This window comes from Didymosphaeria variabile (assembly GCF_027946475.1).
Source record: "Didymosphaeria variabile strain IMI 356815 chromosome Unknown scaffold_3, whole genome shotgun sequence".
Lineage (NCBI taxonomy): Eukaryota > Fungi > Ascomycota > Dothideomycetes > Pleosporales > Didymosphaeriaceae > Didymosphaeria > Didymosphaeria variabile.
Window position 1 is genome coordinate 2258464 of NW_026611622.1, and position 25562 is coordinate 2284025.

The 25562-nt window shown below is 52.3% G+C and overlaps 12 protein-coding genes across 12 annotated transcripts; 7 read left to right on the forward strand and 5 right to left on the reverse strand.

Moving 5' to 3' along the window:
* Window positions 1-828: 828 nt before the first annotated feature.
* On the forward strand, window positions 829-1735 carry N0V89_004099 (uncharacterized protein; the record flags this gene model as incomplete). Its single annotated transcript, XM_056212890.1, has 2 exons — window positions 829-895; window positions 945-1735. 2 exons carry the CDS (start codon window positions 829-831, stop codon window positions 1733-1735), a joined length of 858 nt encoding a protein of 285 aa, XP_056073198.1.
* Window positions 1736-3343: 1608 nt separating this feature from the next.
* N0V89_004100 (uncharacterized protein) lies at window positions 3344-5032 on the forward strand (the record flags this gene model as incomplete). Its single annotated transcript, XM_056212891.1, has 1 exon — window positions 3344-5032. The coding sequence occupies one exon, from the start codon at window positions 3344-3346 to the stop codon at window positions 5030-5032; it is 1689 nt and encodes a 562-aa protein (XP_056073199.1).
* A 1281-nt stretch (window positions 5033-6313) lies between these two features.
* On the reverse strand, window positions 6314-6784 carry N0V89_004101 (uncharacterized protein; the record flags this gene model as incomplete). Its single annotated transcript, XM_056212892.1, has 2 exons — window positions 6314-6678; window positions 6730-6784. The coding sequence occupies 2 exons, from the start codon at window positions 6782-6784 to the stop codon at window positions 6314-6316; spliced, it is 420 nt and encodes a 139-aa protein (XP_056073200.1).
* A 1426-nt stretch (window positions 6785-8210) lies between these two features.
* On the reverse strand, window positions 8211-10490 carry SEC6 (SNARE-binding exocyst subunit S6; the record flags this gene model as incomplete). The annotated part of the gene is made up of 1 exon (XM_056212893.1): window positions 8211-10490. One exon carries the CDS (start codon window positions 10488-10490, stop codon window positions 8211-8213), a length of 2280 nt encoding a protein of 759 aa, XP_056073201.1.
* A 207-nt stretch (window positions 10491-10697) lies between these two features.
* Window positions 10698-11004, forward strand: DPH3 (Diphthamide biosynthesis protein 3; the record flags this gene model as incomplete). The annotated part of the gene is made up of 2 exons (XM_056212894.1): window positions 10698-10892; window positions 10945-11004. The coding sequence occupies 2 exons, from the start codon at window positions 10698-10700 to the stop codon at window positions 11002-11004; spliced, it is 255 nt and encodes an 84-aa protein (XP_056073202.1).
* Window positions 11005-11494: 490 nt separating this feature from the next.
* Window positions 11495-12167, reverse strand: YFH1 (Mitochondrial matrix iron chaperone; the record flags this gene model as incomplete). Its single annotated transcript, XM_056212895.1, has 2 exons — window positions 11495-11758; window positions 11814-12167. 2 exons carry the CDS (start codon window positions 12165-12167, stop codon window positions 11495-11497), a joined length of 618 nt encoding a protein of 205 aa, XP_056073203.1.
* A 184-nt stretch (window positions 12168-12351) lies between these two features.
* Window positions 12352-12940, forward strand: APS3 (Sigma-adaptin 3A; the record flags this gene model as incomplete). The annotated part of the gene is made up of 3 exons (XM_056212896.1): window positions 12352-12420; window positions 12469-12551; window positions 12598-12940. 3 exons carry the CDS (start codon window positions 12352-12354, stop codon window positions 12938-12940), a joined length of 495 nt encoding a protein of 164 aa, XP_056073204.1.
* Window positions 12941-14423: 1483 nt separating this feature from the next.
* On the forward strand, window positions 14424-16211 carry N0V89_004106 (uncharacterized protein; the record flags this gene model as incomplete). The annotated part of the gene is made up of 2 exons (XM_056212897.1): window positions 14424-14539; window positions 14609-16211. The coding sequence occupies 2 exons, from the start codon at window positions 14424-14426 to the stop codon at window positions 16209-16211; spliced, it is 1719 nt and encodes a 572-aa protein (XP_056073205.1).
* Window positions 16212-16450: 239 nt separating this feature from the next.
* Window positions 16451-17312, reverse strand: N0V89_004107 (uncharacterized protein; the record flags this gene model as incomplete). The annotated part of the gene is given in 5 exon segments (XM_056212898.1): window positions 16451-16660; window positions 16793-16869; window positions 17023-17165; window positions 17286-17292; window positions 17306-17312. 5 exon segments carry the CDS (start codon window positions 17310-17312, stop codon window positions 16451-16453), a joined length of 444 nt encoding a protein of 147 aa, XP_056073206.1.
* Window positions 17313-19092: 1780 nt separating this feature from the next.
* On the forward strand, window positions 19093-20493 carry N0V89_004108 (uncharacterized protein; the record flags this gene model as incomplete). The annotated part of the gene is made up of 2 exons (XM_056212899.1): window positions 19093-19123; window positions 19172-20493. 2 exons carry the CDS (start codon window positions 19093-19095, stop codon window positions 20491-20493), a joined length of 1353 nt encoding a protein of 450 aa, XP_056073207.1.
* A 1867-nt stretch (window positions 20494-22360) lies between these two features.
* On the reverse strand, window positions 22361-23116 carry N0V89_004109 (uncharacterized protein; the record flags this gene model as incomplete). Its single annotated transcript, XM_056212900.1, has 1 exon — window positions 22361-23116. One exon carries the CDS (start codon window positions 23114-23116, stop codon window positions 22361-22363), a length of 756 nt encoding a protein of 251 aa, XP_056073208.1.
* Window positions 23117-24765: 1649 nt separating this feature from the next.
* On the forward strand, window positions 24766-25353 carry RPL43 (60S ribosomal protein L43; the record flags this gene model as incomplete). Its single annotated transcript, XM_056212901.1, has 4 exons — window positions 24766-24855; window positions 24915-24981; window positions 25126-25183; window positions 25290-25353. 4 exons carry the CDS (start codon window positions 24766-24768, stop codon window positions 25351-25353), a joined length of 279 nt encoding a protein of 92 aa, XP_056073209.1.
* Window positions 25354-25562: the final 209 nt, after the last annotated feature.

Genomic DNA, 25562 nt, shown 5'->3' on the forward strand with positions numbered 1-25562 from the left:
TGGTAGTCCAGGAGGCCCACGTGCTGCTGTACACTTAGTTGAGCGAGCGTCTGCCCGTCTCCAGGGCACAGTAGGTCCCGACTATGTGCCAATAGGAAGCCCAGGAAGCAGTCCGCGGAGTTGGGAATACCTTGAGGGTACAAAGGTACATACTGACGCCGATCTGCCATGTAGTAGGAACCTAAGTGATCCTATTATCGCAGGATCCTTGGAACATACCGTAGAAACTCGTATGAAAGCACTATGCTAGTCCATGTTCAGAACTTATCGGAAGTTTATACGCAGTAGGATAGTGGACTGAACTGGCGAGAAGTGGTGTTCAGACCAATAGTGAGAGGCGTGGGCACGAACTGGCATAGTGCTTATATGCCAATTCTCAGAGTACATATGTAGTGAGCTGCGTACATATAACGCACCTCTAAGCGAAGCGCATGGGGAATCCTTCGGTCCTGGTCCCAGTTACCCAGAAGGATTCCAAACACTTTGCCTAATTTGATCATGCGCTCCCATACCCACTTTGTACTGTAAATCCTCACGGAAAAGGGTAATTGGTCCTATGCGGGTGCTAACAACAGCCAACCGCATGAGCTTAGATATATCTGGCGTGCTAAGTGTCGATCGAGGGCACCATTCCAGCCATTAGAGATCGAGAGATCACTTGAGCAAGAGGATATAGCCTGCGAAGGAACGATCTCTCTACAACGGCTTTCTCTTCGTGGTAGTTGATTTTGCTCGGTCCCTACTATACGGGACTCGTAGAGCCTCGTTGTCCTCTCTTCAGCGGTGGGGTTGTTCCGAACCGCTCCATCATTCGACGCCAGCTCAAATATGGTCATTAATGAAACTCAGCTTGAGAAGAGGAGACGCCAAAATCGGGATTCGCAACGGCGGTTCAGTGAGCAAGCTTTTCCCTCGGGCCGGACCGAAGCTGACTAATTGAGAAGCTGCAGGAGAAAGAAACAAGACAAGGCGTTCAAATTCGTGGGGCAATCCGAACAGCAGCCACGGGCAACAACTTGCAGCTCTCGATGATCTGGCAGCGTCGCTGGGCTCAGATACCGGCCATTTAGCATCGGAGCACCCCAACACGTATATCTCGAGTGAATACCAGAACCTTATTTCGCTTAAAGAGTGCCCGGAAGGATATAACGACTGGTCGAGCAATAAGGCGCAGTCTACCCCGCGCGAGGAGGTGCTGTACCGTCATGGAGCCCAAAGCAATGGTTCCAATCCTTTACCGGGAGGACAGATGAGCCTGCCTCCTCTTAATGAGCAGTTCCCACTGCATTGCATTTCCATAAGCGGCGAAAACACAAACACAGCTCGCCAGCAAGAGCAGCAGCAGCAGCACGACTTCGGACATACAAGTGCAGGCAGGAAAGATGGGATGGTTTCCCCTGTTTCACTGCTTGGTGCGGATCCACGCTTGGGCCCAGAGATTTCGAAGCCAAACCGGCCTAAGGAATTCCTCCTATCACACCCTGGACATACGGTGAGGAGAAGGCGTGGGTCCAGGGCGGAGCAAATGATATCGGATGTAGAAAAGCTCTACGAGTTTGGCATCAGTCTTTCGCTGTTTCCGGAGGACCCGTTACTGCGGAGTTCATTGCGGAGAATGAAGGAGCGGTTTCAGAGCCTGGCGGTGTTGGGGGATGTCTCTTCTGGTGAGACGGATCTGTACGACGGGGATTCTGCAGATAGAAATAGCGATGAAGAGCAAGAATATGGTGAATGAATGTGTGCGAGCTTCGAGATTTTCATCTTGGTCGAAGGAAGAGGAGCCCGCAGCGAAGAGAGGAGCACTAAAGCTATTGTATATGGTTGAGCGGCCGGGGGGGCCTAGTTTCCAGTGTCGTATGGACGTTAGTGGAGTGGATGTTACGGTCACATGTATAAATCCCAGCAAATGAAGCAGACGACGGCTTTCCTGATGGTAGTGGATCTGAATAAGCAAGCGCCTGTAATCGTCATTAGTTACTGCCATGACACACCTCTAGAGTGGAAGTCGTGGGCTGCCAATGAATCGCCATTTCATGAGCGGCGCTGTTGTAATTTCCGGGGCATGTTAATTTTTTGGGCACGCTAATGGTTCGATTGAATGCTTCGCCTTTGCATCGTGAGATGGTTTACTCTGAACCAAGATGCAGAATGTGAGATTCTATCTGTGAACATCCGAAACGTCGCTGACAGTCCAGACCGAGGTGTTCCAAGTTGTGCTCGATTACATGGCTTGAATTTGATAAAGCTTCCACAATCCGGTTTGGTGGAACGTTAGAAGACGTGTGGTCCTCGACAGTGCAATTCTGGCCACCGACCATAGGTTTCTGGAGGGAATGAAGACAGCGTACGATTGTACTCGGAAATGACCCCAACACAGGGAGATCTGATCTTGGAGTGAGAATCTAACCGTGCTGATTGACGTACCGGAGGCCTTATCATCAACGCCAATATCAAAACGTATAGATAAGTCTCTAGCTGCGCTTTCTCACGCTTAATCGCCTTCAGTGCGTACCGGAGCCCTGCATTACAGTCCTTATAATCACCCGGCGGGCCTATGTGCGCAGTTTTGCGCCCATCTCCGACAATTACCATGACCACGAATCCGAAAGCTGAAAGACGTATGTAGAACTAGCCTCTGCACCCTTCCCATAGTGAACATGTGATCAGCGAAGGTCGGTACCACTCGAGGCCTATAGCTCAAGTCTCGCAGCTCTCGTGGAAATAATAGCAGCGATGATCGCTCCTCGGGCATCGTAATCGACCAATATAGCCACATGGATGCAGATATTGAGATGAACAGCTTTGGAGAGATATCCCGAGGAACGGAGAAGCAAGCTGATTCGGACAAAAGCGGGGTCGCTGCAGGTGACGGATGAAATGGCGACCCTTGTATGTCTTCCCGGTCCGACCAGTCATTAAGAATCGCCTTTTCCTTTGCCGTTAGGTAGAATTCAGAGGGGGAAACACCTCGTGCTATCAGAGTGAACCCTTCAAGTGTTGATGACTGTCAAGCTTGAACGCTAATACTCATCTGGCTAGCCGTTCCGGGTATTCGATCTGCATACCCGTAAGTCGATATGTGTTTCATATTACACTAGCACAATGCTAAATCTTCTCTACCAGTGATAATGTAGCCAATCTTAGCGAGCAAGCAGTCGTTGCTGCCTACCATCGACGCGGCGTGCCCTGTCCCGGATCGCGCAGAACCAGGCATCAACTAAGGGGAGCCTAAAATTGTCTCTAGTCGGAAGGATCCGCGTTCTACAAAATCACGACGTGCGCTCCGAACCCCATCCGGCAGCATCTTTCTGGGTATCGTCATCAATTGATAGGACTGCTTGCAATGCCTCAATTCCGAACGACGAAGATAGCCGGCTCTTATCGCTCCACCACGATTCCGCTTTTCTGGTTTGTCCAAGCCGACGATGAGCAAAGAAAGAACACCGGAAAGGCGCTTAACGAAATTGTGGACTATATCGTCAAACAAAAGCCACACTTCAAACGGAAGCATATCGTCAGTGTACCATGGCTGCGTAACTACGCTCCTTCTCTAGCTGATATATTCGTCACGGCGCGCGGATTCGAGATGGGTGAGGGGCACGTCCTGGGTATTGATGCGCAGAGTCTCGAAGACAAAACCTTGTTGGTCTTGCATTGTGTCAACGAGAAAGAGCCAGAAATTGGGCGTGTCGCTCGGGAGGACGCAATTGCCATGCATCTACGAGAGCAGCACCTTTTCAGATACACACTTGCTGAAGCTTTTGGTGAACGTCCATGGGCCAGGATTCCCGTCCCAATGAGAAATTCGGAGCCAGAAGTTGAGGACGACGACATCCGATATACTCTTCCATCGCATATACCGAGCGATACGAAGCTTGAAGAGGAGAATATCACCCTGTTCTCGCTAATCCAGTTGACGGACAAGGAGATCCTAGCGCTTAGGCAGGACATGAGCGACACAACAAACGAGATCACAATCTACAACTGGCCACACGACACTCCTGCCTCGCAAGCCGAGACGTACAACATATTTCAATGTGTAAAGCCTGACCGCGTCGCCCCTTGTGGGCAGACCTTCGTCATGTTCATCGACGCCACGCACATATCGGGACCAGAGCGTGCACCAGTCGTCGTGGTGGCCTGCGAGTCCAGGCCTGATGGTATCGAAGTGGAAGGGCGGTACTCCAAACAAGATCGTATGCGCTACGAGCATATCTATCTCCGAGCCGAGGAAGCAAAGGAAGTCAAACACCTTTGGCCTCTGATTTGGCATCCTCCAAATCGCGGATCCGTCAATGATGTTGTAGTCAACTATCCTCTCTTCTATGGGTCTAGCCATCGCTTCGTCAGTAATGTTCCTACGCCTGCACCTGACTGGAAAAGTCCGGTTACGCGTTATCAAGACGCCTTCATCGCAAAGCCAGGTGCCCCAATCTGGGCAACTGGGGCGAAATCTCCCAACTTCGTAGTTTACGTTGTCTGTCCGGTCACCTCGGAGGAGCTTCGATATTTGCGTAGCATTGTTCGGGAGGAGATTGGGGATGCGGTGCAGTTCCTCGAGCTTAACCTTGTTACCCGAGAACTCCGACCTGAGAGGGAAATAGATACGAGCAGTCAGGAGTCTTTCGATCACCCCTGCACCCCTTTAGATCCCCTCCTCGTCTTCTTCGACTCCCCAAAGTATCGTGCCATCGCCGATCCTCCTTCTACGTTCGTTTTCCTCGACAACAATGCACTTGATAACCTCCTCAATGGTGCTAAAAATGGCTCCGTGCCACTTGCACATAGTCATCATCACTTTCACCGTGCGGAAGGTGATACCGGAGGTTTGGTCGCGGTCGAGGAGCCAGCGTATCTCTATGCGGATATATCTATCGACGAGGGCCTGGAGTCCACGCTGGCGAATCTTGAAGTTGGGAACATGTGGTTCTGGGAATTAGCTGGGATGTATAGCGACAATATGGGTGTAGCATTTTGGCCTGAGTACAAAGGTAGTATGACGAGAGACATGCTGAACATTGAAGAGTTTTAGTGCAGAAGAAGCGAATGGTAAGATTTTCATGTCAGACACTAAGTAATTGAACAATCAGATCAAATCCATCTATTTCCAAGACAAGGTATCAACCTAGTACAACCCAATATTCGCAACGAACATTGGGTCCTTGAAACATTCTTCGAAGAACTTGTTCATAGACTTTCTGTTACGTTTGTGGCATTGGCTTCAACGGAGAGCTGCCGTAGCTGCGATGAAGCTGATGGGATTCCAATTTCAAATTGCCGCAACTTCATGTGTGATAGGTAGCAGTAAACAGACGATCTGAAACCAAGCCGTCACCAGCCTCTCGGTTATAACGATCGCTTTGCCGACATACACATCCGACCTGCACTTAAAAAACGTCTGTAGGCCGCAGCCTTGGATCCATCCCACAGTGGCCGACACAAACAGCGGGGCTTTGTGGCGCAGAGTCTCCCAGAACCAGACCCTCTCCCGTCAGTAGGCATTAACAGGTTGATTTGAAACTTTTGTAGCCTGTAATGAGTCTCTAAAGCCGTTACCTAACACTAGATACAATATAGCCGTCCTTCTCGTTCACACGAGAGCCAGTCCAGTGTTGGTGTCGGCTACTGTTTGCACATGTCACCAATCAGTGACAAGGAGGACGAAAGCGACAGTGTCAAGATAAAGGACGGTTGCTGAAGCACGCAGGACAAAGGTGTGTCTCCCTTCCTCCAGTTCGTGCTCCAACATCAACATCTACCACATTCATCCATGTCACTGCGCAATTCATTGTCGCGGGAGTAGTTCGGACTTTGTTGACCTTGAACGCGTGGCAATCGCGATTGTACGAGTCAAGGACAATTCCCATGCCTTCGAAGGGAATGAAGTAGGACGATGGCTCCAGTGTACCGCTCTAGTGACTACGGTCCACGCGTCCAATGAATCAAGAGAACGACGGGGCCTATGTCAGTAAACCGATTAACAAGGCATTAACATAATGTGTTCCGCCAGGATGATCGGTTCGAAGCCTAGGCAAGGCCTAGTTACACCCAATGCGACGCGAGCATGTCCATTTAACAGTCAGTGTTTGTACATTGTTAAGAAGCATAGATCACACAGGTTCATGGAACCGCAGACGAGGTAGAAAAAACAGCTTAAATTTGAACAAGAAACCCTGGATGCCGTTGGCGGGGTATATGAACATCCAGAGACCTCTCTACCATTACCAAGCGTTCAAATCTCCATGGATGCAGTCAACCACCTCATAATCAAGAATGCAATGCCACTCCACCACCACCCATTTAATGCAGATGCTTACAAGAACATAGCAGCGAAAGCACCGACACCGGCAACAAACCCAGCAACCTGGTTGCTGCTAGCAGCGCCCTCGAAGTAGCCGCTCGAAGGGACGGCGTAGCTGCCAGTGCCAGAAGGCGAGGCAGCGCCGGTACCAGCGGGAGCAGTGCCAGAGGGCTGGACCGCGGCGTAGGAGGACTGAACGGGAATGACGCCAGTGCCGCTGGGAGCCGGGACGGATGGGTAGGGAGCCTCGCCGGTGGGATAGGGAGGAAGAGTGGGAGCAGCGCTGGGGACGGAGGGAGCGCTAGGCGTGTGCACGCCGTAAGGGAGGGTGACAGTCTCGGTGACGGTCTGGACGGAGCACGTCTCAGCACCGGTGTCTGCAGAGTGTCAGTTGATGCTTCGCGATATATAGCAGACATAGAACTTACCGTAGCCCTGGGCAGCGACGGCAGCGACGAAAGCAGCGACAGCGAAGAACTTCATTTTGACTGAGTGTGGAGTTTGGAAGATGATCCGAAAACGGAGAATTAGAAGCTTAGTATAAAAGTAAGAGAGGATAAAGAGCGTGTGGTTGTCTTTGTTAAAGAGTGGCTAGTGTAAAGAACACTGTAATTATAGTAAGATGCTTTGATCAAGAGGATGGAGAAAAAAGGCACAGCAACTACGCGCGTTGTACCTCTTATATCTGACACAAAGATGAGCTGCAGAGCACGGTTGTCCCCTACACGGTAGGAAGATACACCATCCCACGCAGCTTGCGTGGTGCAATTTGCTCGCCCGGTCGAGACGCGCTGTATTCCCCACCGCACAATCAAATGGACGGGCGGATAACGAATCAGGCATCCAGAGATAGTGGAAATCACCGCGCAAGTGATGATCTGCTTGTACCTTGCACCGGTTGCGGGCTCATTGGACGGAGCAGCCTCGCCGCAACGGCACAGGAGCCGCAATGCAACTTGTGCAGGCGCTGTGCACACAGCCTCACCCATTCATCTCCAGTAACCCCTACGACAGACGGCCTACCCCCTCAAGATTGCACGGCAGACCCGCATGCGGCCCACCAAAGAGCGCGCATCCTCCCTTGCATTCCCCTTGCGCTAGTCTGAAACCCCCTTAGGCGGCACGTGACAGGCCCACCTCGACTGATCCCGAAACAGCGCAGAGGGATCGGAGAAATGAATGACAGGGTCGCAATCCGTCCCACAGATGACCAGGCGGAGATAATGACTTCGTTGGCACGGCTGGATAAAGAGCGCCGGGGAGAACAGCGCGTCATTGTCTCTGGAAATTGCGAATTTGAGCAACGCAACAATTTGTGCCGTACCGTGCGATTCACGCAGATACGCCGCCTCCGTGTGTGGCGAATATCAAGAACGCGTGTATTCGTATCTTAGCCCTTTCCTTTCCTTTGCATCCATTGACACGTATTGATTTGCGAACGTGTCTTGGGGCTTCGCCTCGATGAAAATGCTCAATGACGACGTTGCTGGACAACACGCGGTCAGAGTGGGCTCTGGCAGGGGTATTCGGAAGTTTGTTCACGATCGCCGGCAGAGCCGCGTGGTTGAAACGACGACTTCGTGTTCGCCAATCTAATCTAGCGGGCATGTCATTTTGTGCACGCTGAAACGCGAGGCCACTCTCCGCAAAACATCGCACCTCTCTGCGAAACACATCCCTACCCCGAATAAATGACGTATCGTGCGATTGAGGGCAGAATAATTAGTGACCATGTGCAAAGATGAAGCCATCTTGGAATAGCTTGAAGCTCAAGTCGAAATTTGAGATGGACTTGCCAGAACTCTCTAGCTGCAATCGGATATAGCAATGGTTCCGTTTATCGTCAACGCCCTCCAACGCCGAGCTCAAATCGCAATCAGTCCTTCCTACAATACTTCTCTCAAGGAAACTATTTGACTTGCGACATGATTGTTTCGTACTGTTGCCCGGGGTCAACAGTCATCTCCGCCGCCTTCGCTTTGACGGCATTCAACATGCTGCGCTCAAAGTCGTCTCTGGCCCTGAGAACCGCTTCGACCCAGCCGATATGCAAGTCTGGGTAGCCGTTCTTGAACTGCTCGTACACATTCGGGATCCTAGACTTGTCTTCGGAAAGTAAGAGCACGAACATTTGGATGACGCGCCACTTCTCCTTGACTTCTGGTCCGCACTCGTACCGATTGAAGAATTCAAAAGCGGTGAAGAGGTCATCCTTGATCTTCTCAGAGAACGGATCGGCACGCTTGAATTTCGCGCCTTTGTTGCGGACTGCAGAAAGGTAGTGGATCAACAACTGATCTGCAAGTGACATGACAAGTAGCTCAAAAATGGCGCGATGGACGGCGTTCTCGTAGTCGCTCATGTAATCTGCAAAGGTGATGACCATTTGCTCCATGTCTCTTGAGCTGTACCAGTCCGCTGTGAACATGTTTTTAAGGGTGTCGCGGAAGTCGACGTAGAAGATCATTTGACACCATGCTTGGATGAATTCGGATGCGACGTCGACGTAGCTGTCCTTGAGGTTGTTGATTTGCTCTGTTAACGTCGGAGCGTAGGCGGCCGAAACAAGAGGGGTAACATCCCGCTCAAAGTTACCCAAGAAAGACGTTTGGGATTCGTCGGATTCATCGATGCAAATAATCTGGTCGTTTGCAATCGCAATGAGCCATTCCTGGAACTCACTGGAGCCCTCGGTGGAAGAAGTGGGTGAAGAATACTTCGCTTTCTCGGCTGCCACTAGCGACTGCCACATACGCTGTCGAGAGGACAGGGCCCGGAACATGGACTCAATGACTCCTTCAGCCACGTCTGTTCGGTCGCTGTTTTGTGCAATGCCGAGGTTCTGCCCCAACATCGTCCACATATCTGCCAAAGTCTTCGTTTGTAGGTAACCGTCGACGTTCTGGCTGATGTCGCTCTGATCTCTTTCTGCGAATTGTTTCTTTTCTGTATTGGCGATGTTGTTCATCCATTCTTCGACTCTGTCGATAATAATTTGCCGGTAATTTCGTACTAATTCAGGCACGCGGTTGTCGACCACGTGTGGTTGAAGGTCGTCTTCGGCGAAGCCTAGTTTCTGCATCTTGGCGTAGTACTTATCGACCCAGTTGATAATGGCAAGTAGGTACTGTGGTCCCAAACCCTCGTCATCTGCGATCCCTAAGAGCCAGTCGTGCATGTTCTTGTGGTAGATACTGCCGTAGGTCTTGAAAATCTTCCACTTTTTAGGCATCAAGTTCACCATGCCAAGTTTCACCACGTTGAGGTTGTTGAAGTACCATTTGAAGTATTTATCGACCTTTTCTGGATCGTCCAGGAACTTCCCATTCGCATCTTCGAAATTGGTTTTGCACACGAATTCGATCGACTTTGTGAATTTCTCCTTGTATCCGCGTAGCTCGGTGGAGCCGGCGGCAATCGACTTGAATCGCGAGGCCAAGTCCTTATACTCGCGTTGAGCATCCTGCAGTGCTTTGGCCTTCTTATCCGACTTCTCCTCCTCTTCGATGATCAATGCCAGCCTGACCACCATTCCGTCATTGCCGGACTGGACCAGCTCAATGAGATTAACGCAAGCTTCGCCAATATGGGTATCGAACCATTCAATAACATCGTCTAACCGGCTGAAGAGATCTTGCACTGTCACACCCGATTCCAGCGTCAAGTTGTCAATCAGTTCGGTCGAGGCGTCTTCGGAAGCTTTGATTTGTCTTATGGCATCATCCCTCACTTCACGCAATTGCGTAAGACCGTAGTGCACCTCTAGCAGATTAGGTTGGTTGGCGGGGTCTTCATCGTCTTGACCGAGCAAGTACTCGAGGTTCCCTATACGCTGCTGGAAAGTATCGATATCGCGCTTCATCTTCTCAACCTGTTCGAAGTTCTTATGCGTCTGGGCCACAAGGTTGATATGCGGGAAGTCCTGGATCATGTTGTGCGACTCGGCACACAGCTTGTCTATCTTCATCATCTCCTCCTTGATCAAATTCACCGCGCGCTGGCCCTCGGTGATACTGCTCATGCCTGCCTGCGTCACCTCGAGCTGCTCGCGCAGCCCGACGCGCAGCTGGCCATCGACGGCGGCCTTCTTGCGCGTGAACTCGGCCTTCAGGGCGGGGATCTTATCGAGGTCCTCGGGGTGCCGGAGTAGCTCGGCGAGCTTGGCCGCCGCAGATTCAACATCGCTCATGGTTCTGCTGCGAGTTCGGATTTTTGAAGTGTGCCCATAATCGGGCGAGTTGTGCTGTTCGAGGGGTGAGAGTCTCCTGTAACAGCTGCGGCGGGAGTCCGCGCTACTGCCAAGTCGCACGCCTTCCGCCGCTTTTGTTCCTCCCCGCAAACGCCACCAAGACTCACAGTTTGCACACATCCACACACATCCACACACACAGCCAACATGGCGGACGAGGAAGTCAACCTATACGACGAGATCGAAATCGAAGATTGTTTCTACGACGAGACCCTACAGATATATCACCACCCGTGCCCCTGCGGCGACCGCTTCGAGATTTCGATAGCGGACATGCGCGACGGCGAAGACATTGCGCGATGTCCCAGCTGCAGTCTGATGATTCGGATAATATTCGATCCAGTATGTTTGCCTCTTCTAATCCTAACGACGCACATTCTGATCCTGGTCGCAGTCAGATCTCCCACCAGAATCCAAGGACGACGCTTCGCAGGCGATTGCCATACCCGCTTGATCGTGCGTGCAAATTGTTACCCAACGACCCCATATCTTCGACACCTTGACGGTACTATTGTATACCCACCTATCCCGCGAACCCTTTCAAGAGTATGTTCACGAGGTATTCATTTTTCTGCATATAACGGCGGTGCATAACGAGGCGTTCGGATTGATTCGATAGAAAATAGACATCAATAGTTCACATATGCAACAAGATCCACTGAGTGCCTGTCAATAGTTCCGGTATACTGTGATGCCCAACCTTGGGACTGAGGACTATAAGTATAAGCTGACAGTTAGTCAGTCACATGTACAAACCATGGAACAAGTCCATAAAAAGACCAATAGATATGTGAGCCGAATACTTACTACATCCCACAATCTTGCGTAGTTCGGCTGGATCGCTATACTTGCGATATATAGCGCTGAATCAAGACGCTTCCAATATTTAACATATATGCATACACTTCCGTTCCCTTTCCCACATTGTGGAAATCGCAGAATGATCAGCGCGGAGCGCTGTCATCCTTTCCGAGGGCTACACCCAATTCCTGGCGCACCAGATCCGTGAGCGATGTGCCATCGCGCAGATAGATCCAGTCCCCAGCGCCGCCTCCTTCTTTCTGATGCATTGACTCTCCCAACACTACCCAGTCGAATCGTTTCGGCCCGGACACGGGTGAGCTCCACCAGATTTGCTTGTTCGGGGGTTGCTTGTTCAACACGTATTCGTGGCCTCGGGACTGGATCTTGACGTGAAGTACGCCAGCCTGGTGTCCAAATATCAGTTTTGGCCTTGACATTAACGAGGTCAACCAAACGTACCGAGTACTCTACGTCATAGTCAGGGGTTTCCTCCTGCTTCGCCTCCAGCTCACTCAACAGCTCTTCCAGGTACTCGTCGGCGCGCTCATGGAACTCAGAAGTGGAGACGTCGGTGGGAACGGTAGGCGTCTCGGAGTCCTCAATTTTGGGTGGCGCCGGGTTTTCCGACTCGGGCATGATACCCTTGAGAGCCATTGACGAGTGGAAGCTCCGAATTGCGTGGCTCGCGCCGCCATTTCTCACCGCTGCGACAGGAGCTTTAGCGATGACGCCATTGGCGGACGTCTGGGCGCGGAGAGGAGTGCGAGCTGCACGGCGGAGGGCAATGTGCCCGGCTCTTGATAGCGACTTCATAGTTGGTGATGGAGTTTGTGGAGAAAAGCTTAGTGTTGAGATATAGAATAGAAGTGGTTGGTGGGCGACGGGAGGAGAGCTTACACTTTAAGGAAGCTCGGGCCAGAAGGCGCTTGCCAATGATGAACCCCCGCACAACTCCGCAGACGCGCCGACCTCGTGAGACTGCCGTGAGCATCCAGCCATGATAAATGCAGTGCTGGTCTTCAACAATGCCGGGCAGCCTCGGTTGACGAAGTTCTACACGCAGCTGGTATGCATGCAACTTTTTCATACGGAATGCAAAGCTAACACTGTACAGGAAACGAGCGTCCAGCAGCGACTAATATCAGAGATATTCACCCTCGTCGCAAACCGCCCAAATTCAGCATGTAACTTCCTTCCGTACTTACTACACTGCCCCTACCATTCTATCACTAACACCCACCAGCCTACCACCTCTCCTCGCAAACAGCAGCAAATCCTCCACCCCCACCACCCCACACAACGACACGCCCTCTCTCGTAACCTACCGCCACTACGCAACCCTCTACTTCATCATCATATCCACCTCGACCGAGTCGCCCCTCGCACTCCTCGACCTCATACAAGTCTTCGTCCAAGCCCTCGATGGCCTCTTCGAAAATGTTTGCGAGCTCGATCTCATCTTTAATTTTGAGACGTTGCATGCGGCGCTCGCGGAGATGATCGTGGGGGGTGTGGTGGTGGAGACGCAGTTGGATAAGGTGATTGAGGGGGTGAGGAGTCAGGGACAGTGGCGAAGAGGCCGGTAAATGAGGGAAGGTGGGGATGGGGTTTGCAGGGTTTGGGAGGGAGATGGGAGTGTATGGACGGGGAGATGAGGAAGTGCACAGTCGTACTTCTTTCATACCCTGTGTGCATAATTGTATAAGCTTGGAGGATGGTGGAAGAAGTTTGCGAAAGCAGGCATTCAATGTGGGCATATGAACGGATCTTCGCCGGGCCAGTCTTACTGACAAGGCATACCTGCGTACGGTAGGATGAGGTGCAAGAGTACACGGTAGAGCAATCACCCAAGTGACAAATGGCGGGGGTTTTTCGGTGCGTGAATATGACACCAACGAACATGATACGACGTTTCGAAGCGAATCACCTCCAGCACAACCTAACGCATCGTTCACTTGAGTCACTGATGACACGGTGAGCTCGACGAGTGAGCGCCATGTACGAAGAGCGCTAGATTGGCTCTTGCACATAGCAAGCAGTGTTGTTCCACAGCGAGAGTCCAATGACATGCACGAAACGCATGTCGAAATTCACGTATACTTAGGTCAAGGCAGCTTGAGCGACTTCATAGTGCCGACACGGGTTCGCAACCTAGCCAACGGTTCATCGTCTCTACTTCCCGCTGCACAAGAAAGGGATCCATATACACGTCTCACGCCGATGGTACCCAGCTCACCACGCAATCTCGCCATCTTAACAGCCTTCTACTATACCCACCATGCCATGCGCCAATTGGCTGCGCGATCACTTCCCAGCGTAATCGCGCGACTACCAAAACGTGACTGCAGGAACACCGAAACCCCCCCTCTATACCACTCACAACTATGCATGCCATGATAAAGACGAATTTCCGGACGAGTTCTGGGGGAATTGTCGCAATTGGCTTGTAAAAATAACACAGAAGGGATACATGCGACGAGACGTCACGTTGGATGGGTCAACCAGTCGGAATCGCTCACGAATATGGTCATGGAATTGGCCAGATCAAACGCTGCACGCTCGCTTACCCGCACCTCCACACGGCATCCTCTCGCTTCGACAGCGCAAGTGGAACTTCCGGCTCGCTTGCGCAACTGACACTTGCACCGCCACAAGCCCACCCAATCATGCTCCTCTACAACATTGCCCTGCGCCTACACACATGCCGATTCGCGAATTCTCCATGCGAGCAGTGTGGCTAGTGAGGGGCAATCCACCAAAATCCCATGCTGCGCACCGAGGAAAAGAGACCCTGATCGGCGCGATCAGCATTGACACTCCCCGTTGCGGCAGTGGGCTGTGAGGCCTGCGGTGGCGGAAAGCAGCGTTGATCGCGTGGGAAATGGTAGCGACTTGCGTGTATAGACAAGGGTCGTTTTCTTGGAATATATGGATGGCGGTGGCCACCTGCATTGCCAGGCCCGTCACTTGCGTGTACTGAGAAATGGCTTCATAGCGCTGAAGAGCAGCCGAAGCTCATCCGTCTACTTTTTGTTTTGTTACAAACACATTCGCTACATGCACTCGCTAATGAAGGTGGTTGTGGGAAGCGCGGTCGTGGGAGGTGTGAAGAGCGCTGTCCCGAGGCCTCGCATCACACCCGCGCCCAGTGCTGAGTTGTTGGTCGAGAGGCAAGATCCTGATGCGTAAGTCACACCCAGCTCATCTCATCTGCTTCAAAATGCACAACGAGAAAGGACTGACATTGGGACCAGCATTTCGCTCGCTCAAGTACTGCTCACTGCCGTTCCCGAATCTCTACGCCAGATTGCTGCTACCAATCTACCCGCCGTCTCGAGCATTCTTTGGGAAGAATTCCTCGACGACAAAAGGCCCGAGTGGTTTGAAGAGCTGCCATGGGAGGTTCAGAGTTATCTGATAAGGAAGTTTGGACCACAGACTGCGTGGCCGACCGAGGCGCCGACGAGTGGGGGGTTTGGCGCATCGGATGGCTTCACTGCAACTGTCATTGTGACAGCATCAAGCGACCGAACAAGCGAGCCGACTAGGCCTGCGACTTCGTTTACGACTTCATATACGAGCGGTTCCTCACAAGCCCCCGTGTCAGAGTCATCTGCATCGCCGTCGCGAACCATCTCCTCATCGATAAACCTCGCTGAACCATCCGAAACATCCACTCCATCACCTACAACCGAACCAGAAGCCCCCGCATCCTCCAACAATGGCTTGTCCAGAGACCAAAAGATCGGGCTCGGCGTGGGCATTCCCTTCGGTCTCCTCGGCGCTGCAGCTCTCTTCTTGGCATGCTGTATGCTCTGCCGCCGTCGCAAGAAGAAGCACGTTGAAGGCTCCATCCCACCAGCATCTCCCGGTTTTATCCCCCGCTTCGCCTTCCAAGACAGATCCCATGATGGTGAGCACCGCACGTCGTTGATCCGACACACGAATCGATCTACCCCAGACGTCGGCGCGGCTTGGGACGACGAGGGTGTAGATCCGACACAAAGCATGACGGCACAGAATCCATATGCATGGAACGATCTTGGAGCATACAACCACACCAACACACCTGCCCAGGCCCCGCCCGCCGCGACCTCAGCGTACTCAGCGCTGGACAACGGTATCGAGGAGACCAACTACTCCAACGTCCCAGTCATGATGATGCACGACCCGAAGCCAGTCATGGCGCCCGCACTATACCACACGCATTCCTCGAACCGAGCACGAGGAAAACGAACAAGCTACACGAGCCTGCACTCCGTAGCAGAAATCTCTGAACCTGACGAAACGCTCGAGTCGCCGGTCTTAGGCCGAAACATCTCGCCCAACCACAGCCCGGCAAGGAACTTGATGCCCACACCACCTGTACCTGCTGATGCGCAGATCAGGCGGAAACCGTTGCCTTCGAGCCCGCCTCTTCCGCCGCTCCCAAACGCTCCTTCACCTGTAGCAACGAGCCCCGCGGCACAAGCAGCATCTCACAAATTGCTGCGGCAGACAATGCCCGAGCACAGTGGGAGCAGCTCTAGCGGTCTAGCATTAACCACATCCAGCGGCCTGAGCAGCAGCTCCAGTCTCGCTATCCACGCTGAGGCGATATCGCCTATATCGCCTGTTTCAAACCGCGCGACTAGCAACCCCTTCCACTACGATTCGTACGTCGAAGACTACGGCCCGGAGTACCAGTACGGCTATGTCGACGTTGATGACGGCCTGTACGGCGGGAATACCTCCCTCTCCCAGTATCCTGAGCCAAGGCGGAAGAACTCGAAGACGGAGTGGCCGTTGAGGAATATTGTAGGAGGGCAGCAGAGGAGGAGGAGTAGCCCGATCTGGGAGAAGATTTATGAGGAGTGAGAGTTAGTGAGGAGGATTTTCTAACTATGATGACAGGGAAAAACATGAATTTCATTTGTACAAGCACACACACGATACCACATGGCATTTGGGATGGCGTTGGAATGTTGAGATACCATACGCACGTTCCTTGTATATATTTCATACAGCATGAGAAGGAGATGGAAGTAAGCGATAGGTCGCTTGGAATAAAGGTACACCAGCACCGGTACTAGGTAGTAAAAACCTACATGAATGATTCAATCGGTCCTGAGAATAGCGTTGAGTATACTGCCGAGCACGCCACGTACGCGCTCCGAGTCGTCTTGGGCTGCCGTAAGCACGATGGCGGCGCTCAACGCGAAGGTGTAATGCTCTTTCCACTGGTGTTCAGGAAGGTAGCGACGGGGGAACCATGTTGCCGCTGCTCTGGGTAAGACGAAGAACAAGATCTCGAGCTGTTTTCGTGACTGCTCCAATAGGATGCTTGTTCCACAAAGAAGACAACCGCCCAAAACGCATAGCCCTGAATCCCACATTTGGGGTGTAACTGTCTTTGACGAGAACAACTTCGGGCCGAGACGTGTCCGAGAGAGGCATACTCCATAGTAGAAGAGGGCGATGAACGCTCCGAGAAACGCCGAGCTTCGGGACGCATCGACTAGGGCTTTGCTCACGACTGATCGAGTCAGCCCTACAAGGCGATCTCCCGGTCGACCGGTCTTCTTCACATGCCGAGCAAGGACAATGAGCTGCAGGGGTGCGTACATCCGAACTGCGAATACGCACCCCCTCCAGAATCGGCTCAAGGCATGCTTCTCGCAACTCGTACCACAGCCCATGTGGACAAGTTCACACGAGATGGGGATCGTCTTCGCAGGATCGCCGAGCTCTTCCGGTAGTCCGTAGTCATGACACATGGAGCCGAGTAGAGCTGCCATACCCGTGTCTTTACCGTAGACCCATATCCCGTACCTAATCAGTCAGCAACGCTCAAATCCCAGTGCCGTGCCAAAGACTGAGTGCGCCATATTGCCCTGGCATAGGTCATGCAGGAGCCGGCAGCACGTGGGTCTCTGGATTAACACTACGTACCGGTAGTCTGTTCCACGTACCTTGCATGGCGCAACGCGAGCAGAAGGCGATGGTCAAGCTCAGCGGCTGCAGAAATCCACCGGTTGTAAGTCTGAGGAAGGCGACTAGGGCTGTAGAACCAGGCATGCATGATAGTAGCAGCGGAGAAGCAGAACAATGCAGTAGGTGTGCTACGTGAAACGACTTCTTTAGCACTGCTCGAGGGTAGTCTACTATATATTTGACTAATTAGTACGTCGGCCGCTCGAATAGCAGCAAAAAGTGTCAAATCCATGGTCTTGCCCGCAAGATCTGTTCGAGACAATGACTTTGCATCGAGTGTGGAATCGTCCAGTTCCCTCGAGCCGAGCTCGGGAGGCTCGTCGAAGGGACCAGGTTGGACAATGTCTAGGTGACTGGGAGGAGCCAGGTCGAAGGAAACATTGTGTGGCCGGCTATTGAGCAAGTTGAAGGCCACGGACGCAGAGACAAGCGCAGCAGTGAAGTTGACCAGCAGTCTGGTGTATCGGTCACCAAGTCCACGCAAGCTGCCAATTTGCAATGCCAGTGTTCTGAGAGGTACCGACAGCAGGGTCGAGCCGCCAATGAGCGTAGCGCAGAATGCGGGAAACCGATTAGGCGACAGTGCCCGACGCAAAATGCTTACAATCTACGCGTTGTCCATTGGTATGTGTAGGGACATGGTGGACAACGGATCTTACCTGGAGCCATGCTGCTCGAAGGGTCAGCTTTCTCTTCGCCAAGAGCAACAGCAACCGTACTAGGCGAGGTCCGATGGAGGAGAGTAAACCGAGCACGTAGGCGGTAGCAAGCCTGCGGCGTGTCAGCTGGGGGACGCGGCTACCATGGGCTGGTCACGCGACTCACGGTTTCGCAAGTCTGCTGCGTCCTGCGTGTTTCGTCATGGTGCAGGGAAGATGTTAGGGCCAACGACGCGACCATTATTGTACCTGCCAGGGCAGGGCAGGAGCAACCGCGGGGAGATGAGCGTGACTTGGACCTCGGCGCACTAGACGCGTTTCCGCCCTGTGTTTGGTGGGGGAGTTCAGCTACCCCGGATTTGATGCGCTGCGGGTGGGGAGTGGGAATTAGGTTTCATGCGTGGCTGGGGACCTGATCATCAGGACGGAGCAGCTGCCCTTTTGGAACGGCCGCAACGTACACCGGGAGCCACCTGGCAGCGCGGATAGGGGCACACTCGGAGGGAACAGGCAGAGCAGAGACGGAACCAGGGCGACCGAGTGCAGAAGACTGGACTTCGGCCGACGAGGCTCTGCGCAGGGAATGGAAACAGAGGTCGAATTAGAGGTGTGGAGTGAATGGCTCGGGCTTGGCAGTGACGCACGGCAGCCGCGCCCGAAGCCAAGCCTCTCCAACGGTTCGGGCCCTCGACCGCGTTCACATGTGACAGCGAGCTCCTGGGTCCTCAACAAGAAGTACGTTTGCGGTGCGCGCAGTCGCCCTCAGCTCGACCAGACCGATTACACGTCGATAGCAGCTGCTCCACTGCGACCCAGCGCTGTCCCGACCCGGACTCCCAACTGCATTCCTTGCCCGCAGCCCGTCACACCCGCCTTCAACACTTGGTCGCCCACGCCCGCGGTTTCGCTCACCACATACCAGACACCTCCACACGCGGGCCCCGCAACACCACGACCCTGTTCCTGGCGACCGCGCCAGACCATGTTGAAGGCCGCCTCGAGCCTTTGCGACGGCGTCCCCGTACCGTGACAAGCTGGAGACCATAGGCGTTGGGCCGCACGGCGGGCTGGTGGGAGCTGGGAAAAGGGCCCTCTCGCGCGCAGCCATGGACGAAAAGGACCCGTCGCCCTTCGGCTGTATGTGATTATCTTCCGCTCCCGTAGAGCCTCTCTAATCATGTATAGACACGTTTTCAGCAGATTTCTTCGGTAACTCGAATGGCGACTTCGTCGACAATGGAGGTCCTTCGTTGCTGAGCGACATGGAAGCCCAGCAACTGGACAGTTTCTTCTCGCATGCAAACCCCTTCGGGTCCGACGCGGCTCCGTCAACCTTCACCTTCCCTTCAGAAACGCCCGATCTTCTCGATAACTTCTCTGGCTGGTCCGCAGTACCGCCAGCAACTATACATAATATTTCAACCACCATACCCGATCAAGCTCTGCTTCACGGCTTCCATGCCGAGCAGAACTTCACTCCTACACAGCACACCAACCATTTCGCCAGCACCGCCGACGATCTGCAGGCCGCGTCAACCCTCTATGCTCAAGCGCACATACCCCAATCTCTGCCTCTGTACCAGCACCAGCCGAATGGCCGGTCTCATAGTTTCCACGGCGTTCCTTCCCCGAACACACATACCAATGGCTACGGGGCTAATGGCCTTTCTCATGGCATGCCTCTTGTCGCTACCCCTGCGACATCGAATGGCTTAATGCATGAGCAACTGGCTGCGTTGTTGCCCCATCACGATGTTCCAGGTTCCATCGACAACACAATCACAACACAGCTCGCCAACAGCACTGCACGGGCGGCTCACGAGGCTGAGCTCCGAGAACGTACCCGACCTTCTCTGAAGAGAGCATATACGTATGGGACTGATAGTTCGTTCAACGAGACTGGATTCCAGCCATCGTCGAAACACGAGAGCGAGGAAGTTGTGACCAAACGGTTGATCAGAGAGCTGCATCATGCGCAGCCACTGGCTAGACCGGCCCCTGTCGGTACTAATGGTGCCATCATGCAATCACCTACAGGTCACATCCACATTCCACCTTCCGCCGGTGACTCGGAGAGTAATGAGGAAGGTGCGTCGGATGAATCATCCGCAGATGACGATGAGGAGAAGCGAATGAAGAAACGACGGAAACGGCCACAACCTGCGACAAATGGCAAGCGGAAGAGCGTATCAGGCGCCGTTTCGAGCAAGAATCGCAAGATGTCCATTGACGATCGGGCTAAGAAGCCCAGACGGAAATCCATGGCCGGTTCAAAATCTCAACGTGAGAACTTGACCGAAGAACAGAAGCGCAGCAATCACATTCTGTCAGAACAGAAACGACGAAATCTTATCAAGCGTGGGTTTGACGACTTGCACGATCTAGTCCCTGAGATCCGAAATGGAGGTCTCAGCAAAAGCGGTGTTCTTACAGAGGCTGCCAACTTTTTGCAGCTCCTCATCGATGATAATAAGCGATATTCTGCGCTACTCGGTGCAGATGGATGAGCGCAGGGAGCTTGGGAAATCTAGACATTCATTGTCCTGCCCTCCTATCCCAACCGGCGCTTTGGAAGTGCGTCAGCCAAGTCCATCCCTCCCTAATCTACCGCTCGACGTCGGATCTCCGCCAAGACGAGTGCCGAGGAGCATTCCTGTGACGCAATCCACCTTGGGCTGTATTGTTGTTATGATCTGTGCTATTTGCGATTGTCTATGTCAGTCACAATGGTGTAAGCGCAGAGCGTCGACATTTGACTTATGTCATCGCCAGGGCAGGCTGTGAAGCTCGGCATTCTGAGTACGAAGCTGTACATGCTAAACGATACCCCTCACGAAGCAAGTGTAATAAAGACAAATAGCTTGTTGGAGGATGCCTTTCAGTAGTGCTATTGATAGGGGCAATAATGCATGGAAAAGTAATTTTTTGTCTAGATGATACCTGCACTTGTCTATGCGATGTGTTGTATATAAGATAGGGTGATCTAGATGCGGACCAGAAGGTATCCGTAAGGCCCAATGTGAGCTTGTTGCCTGGTTCCTATCATCCAACATCGTTCCTCTACAGTTCAAAGCACATCATACTTAGGATTTGAAAAATTACCCGGTCTGTTCCCATAGTGGAGAAGTCATTCTAACACAACGGTCTGGTAAAAGTAGGACAGAGGACGACGCTGGAATATGTGCGCGGTGATACGGATCATCGCAGACAACGACGTGCTCTAAGTTATGCGTTTTATCACCAAACGCTCATGGATCAGGAATCTATTGTACAAGAGTACATAAGCAAGGTCGTCTCAGGCCTCCGGAAATTCGCAAAAGATAGAAAAGATGTTACCTTGACGAAGGCAAATACCAGGAGGGGGCAGACATGCTCTCTATTATGGTCAAAGACGGCACGCCGATCCAGTTCTCGTAGTGCATCGCCGGAATTGGGCTCGCTAGGATCCTTGGACTCGAAAACTCGGTGGCGTACACACCTTGGCGAAAGTGTTGAAGAGGCCCCGGGGCTGAGCATGCAGGACGTTTACCACCAGGATTTCAACTGGTATAGACTGAGGCAGAAGGATAAAGGTTTTGATTTGAGCCAGAATGAGATTATTGCCAATGCGGGGTTTTTTCATTGTGGCGGGGAGTAAGACCGACGGCGAAGGCGCTGTCCGGGCTCAAAACCAGACTCATCTGAATCCAAGGTTCGAAAAATTGATAGATGGATACGAAGTACTTTCCCCAAAGAAGCGGCAGTAAATTACCAAGCTACCACTGCGTTGCCGTATTTCAACGCCTACATCGAAGAGATACTATGTGTACATCGGTCGGTACCAGACGGGCCTCCGAGAATATTCCTACCAAGAGATGAAACTGTAGATGACATCTGGATCCCCAGAGGCATGACCATTTCTATAGGTCAATGGTTTGCGTGCCACAATGCTGCGCATTTCAAGCAACCAGACGAATCCCTACCCGAGCGATGGATCGATTCATCGTATGGTGACGAAAGTAAGAAAAGTGGTGCAGTGGTGTTTAATGGTGCTGAGAAATTGCTTGGAGAGGAACCTGGCGGGGTATAGAGATGCGTTTGGTGGCGGCACGGTGATGGAATTTTGATATTGAGGATGTGGATAGGGTAATTGGTGGAATCCGGTAGGGGAGGTAGATTGTAGGGGGCGTTCAAGGTTTGCGAGCAACAGCCTTTGATGTTGCAGCTAAGGGACATACGCAGAGGTTGATCTTTCCCACGGATGGCGCCTATAAGCACGATGCTTGCAGTTTCCGTCGCTTCTAGTTTCGGACGTTGTTTCGATCTGCTCCGGATTCTCGTAACTCGGGTGACATATACCTCCCCTCCTGTGTTCATAGTCCGGACTACGAAGCCTCAATTGTCCTCGTGTGTACTCGCCCTCCTTTCGACATAGACCCAGTTCCCCTCTTCAGTCTTCTTCCAGTGACAAGCATATATCCTCCTCCTCGTCACCTCATCATCCTCCACAATCAAGGGCAGATACCATTCACCCCACTCCTGATCCCACACCCATTCTACCCACGATCCAAGCGTTGCCAAACTTTCTTCCACACTTTTATGACCTTGCGCTACTATCTGCCACTCACTCGCATCGTCCCTCAGCTCCCACTCAGTCAAGTAGACATGGATCCTCGATGTTGGATCCTCGTAGTACCATTCAGACCACTGAAAGTCCCACTCCCACCTTTGCTTCGAAAAAGCGTCGTGCGGGGTCTTCGCTCGCTGAGGAAACCTTGGGATATCAATGGCACTTTCCAGGAGATGTATGGCATCGTCCAAGTCACTTAGATCGATCAAAAGAAAAGGATCCGGGCTAAAATATGGCGGTACACGCCATTGTCTGCGTTGCTTCAGTTGTTGCTCGAAGGAGGCAAGTTGCGCTTCGAGGGCATTGAGACTGGCGCATGTGGCTAAAGAGGTTGTTGCCTGCCCTGTTTGTGGAGCAAATGACTCCGTAGTATGCTGAGTTGGATATTCGCTGTTTTTGATTTCTAGGAATTTATACTGTGACGGATGCTCCTGAGAAGATTTGTAGGCGTGGATGCTGGTTTGTAATTGGATAATTGCGCCTGTGAGTCTGCTCCAAGCGGCATCTAGAGTCCCGGGCATGGTGGCCGGTATCCGTGCGCTGATATATGGTATAGACTGAAAAGAACTTGTATGGAGTGATCTACTTATTATACCTTCTACATGCACGTTAGAGGACGGTGTAGACGGTGGCGGAAAGTGCGGCGATGTGGCTTAGTCAGTGCTGATCTAGATAATCACAGTGCGCGCTCGACGGCGTGAGTCATCAAGATTGGTAAATAGTAGTCTTGGAGACACCAAAATATTGATCGACCTGTATCCGCGACAGTTATCGATGCTTTTCTGTGTGCACTTCTCAACTCACCAAATACTCGAGTACTCACCACCATTACAGAATGGCCGAAAGCGGAGATAGCAAAGCTATAAACAAACCCGAAATAATTGTACGGCCAGCCACAGATTCGGATATCCCCAGTATCGGCACCATCGGCGCTTACTACGTACTAAATACCGTCTCGACCTTCAGATATACCCCAGCAACGAACGAGGAGCTGTTGCAAGGTTTTCGTAACATTAATCAAGATCGTTTACCATACCTCGTTGCAACCGAGCAAGCTTCTGGTGCGATCCTCGGTTATTGCTACGCGTCTAGATTCAGGTCCTCCAAGATCGGTTACAGGCATACATTCGAGCTGAGCATATACTGCAACCCTGAACATGTATCAAAGGGCATTGGAGGTCGACTTCTAAAAGAGCTCCTACATGTTCTTAAAGAGACCAAGAAAGATGCAGGAGACGGTTCAGAAGAAGAAAAAGTTGAAGTGAGGAGCTTGATTGCATGCATGGCAGTGGATGAATCTGCGCCCGATGAGGGTATGGCATTGAAGCGATTCTATGAGCGGTTCGGCTTTGAACAAGCTGGGCGTTTAAAAGGAGTGGGCTACAAGTTTGGACGATGGTAAATCTCCATACTCAGTTTGACGTATCTTGGGCCGGACGTAAGCTGACACATGCATCAGGATTGACACGATTTACATGCAGCTTATCCTGTAAAACAAGCGACTCTACCAGGCTGCGCTACGACGCCAGTCTATATTGTAGCCTGATGAGCGCGTCGAAACTAGGAACCTTGGAATAGTTAATATTCCTCGATACAGAGACGTGAACCTCACACTCGCCTTGTGACAACTTAACCAGCAACAGCCGGGCTTTCATCGGTGACATATGCTTCCAACGTTTGAGATCAATCTGTAACGGGCCACGCAGATAATATGTACGTGTTTGCCAGACTTGGGTACATCGGATTATGTTGTTGTGTGCATGCAAAGGCAGGTGGTAGGAATCGTGGGCCTGTTCGTCATTTAAGTGGATGCTTTTTCGAACAACATTGAAGTGTGATTGTGCGTGGCTCGGCTGTAAATATCGATCCTCGTTCCGACGGTAAGAGGACGTCAAAATTTGCGATTCGCGGCAGATAGGATGACTAGAAGACCATGCGACGCCGCAAGTACATACGCACTCGATTACATGTTTCAGTTGGAGAGCAGGTGATAAGGAAGTCTGCGCGCACCGCTCCTTCCGCGCTGCACCGGCACGGCAAAACTATCTTCCAGCCCACATTTCGCCCTCGCTTAGAGCAGCACCAGCTTGGCGCCGCAACCTCAAAATAGTTGACCCTCAGTCCCGCTCACCACTTTCCACCCCGAAACACAACCACCACAACCGCCAAAATGACCAAGCGCACGAAGAAGGTCGGCATCACCGGAAAGTACGGAACGCGCTACGGTGCTTCCCTGCGAAAGCAGGTCAAGAAGATGGAAGTGAGTGCTGCTGCACCGCGAGAATGAGGGAGAACGATGGCTGACGGCAATTGTGATAGATCACCCAGCACGCCCGGTACACATGCCAGTTCTGCGGAAAGAACGCTGTCAAGCGTGAGGCCGTTGGTACGTTACAATGAGGTCGGCTTTGGATGCGGCGGGGCGAGATGCGAAGCAGTATCTGGCATTGATCCGCTTCACATCTGCACGCTGCTGCACTCCGACCCTGCCTCCAATCATCTGTAGATACGGCATTCTAATCTGTCGCAGGTATCTGGAAGTGCCGATCATGCCGCAAGACCACTGCTGGTGGTGCCTACACCGTCTCGTAAGACCCCTCCTCCACGTACCTATCTCTACATCCTATCGCGACACAGCCCATCCGGATCATAGCAATAAATCACTATCGAATATCACTAACTCACATGACGCAGTACTCCTGCCGCCGCCGCCACACGATCCACTATCCGTCGTCTGCGAGAGATTGCTGAGGTTTAAGCGGGGGAAGTGGCATTTGGGTGGGAGGCGTTCATCGAGCGTGTTTCATTATGCGGGCGGACAGTCATGTCGATAACGGAATGATGCGCTCCACGCATCTGGGTCCCGGTCGTGCCGGCCCTGTGACGATCATGGGTTTCTCGGGATTTTCATAAATTCAAATGGCATTTGAACGACAACGATCGATCACTCATAAAGCCCAGAGCGGT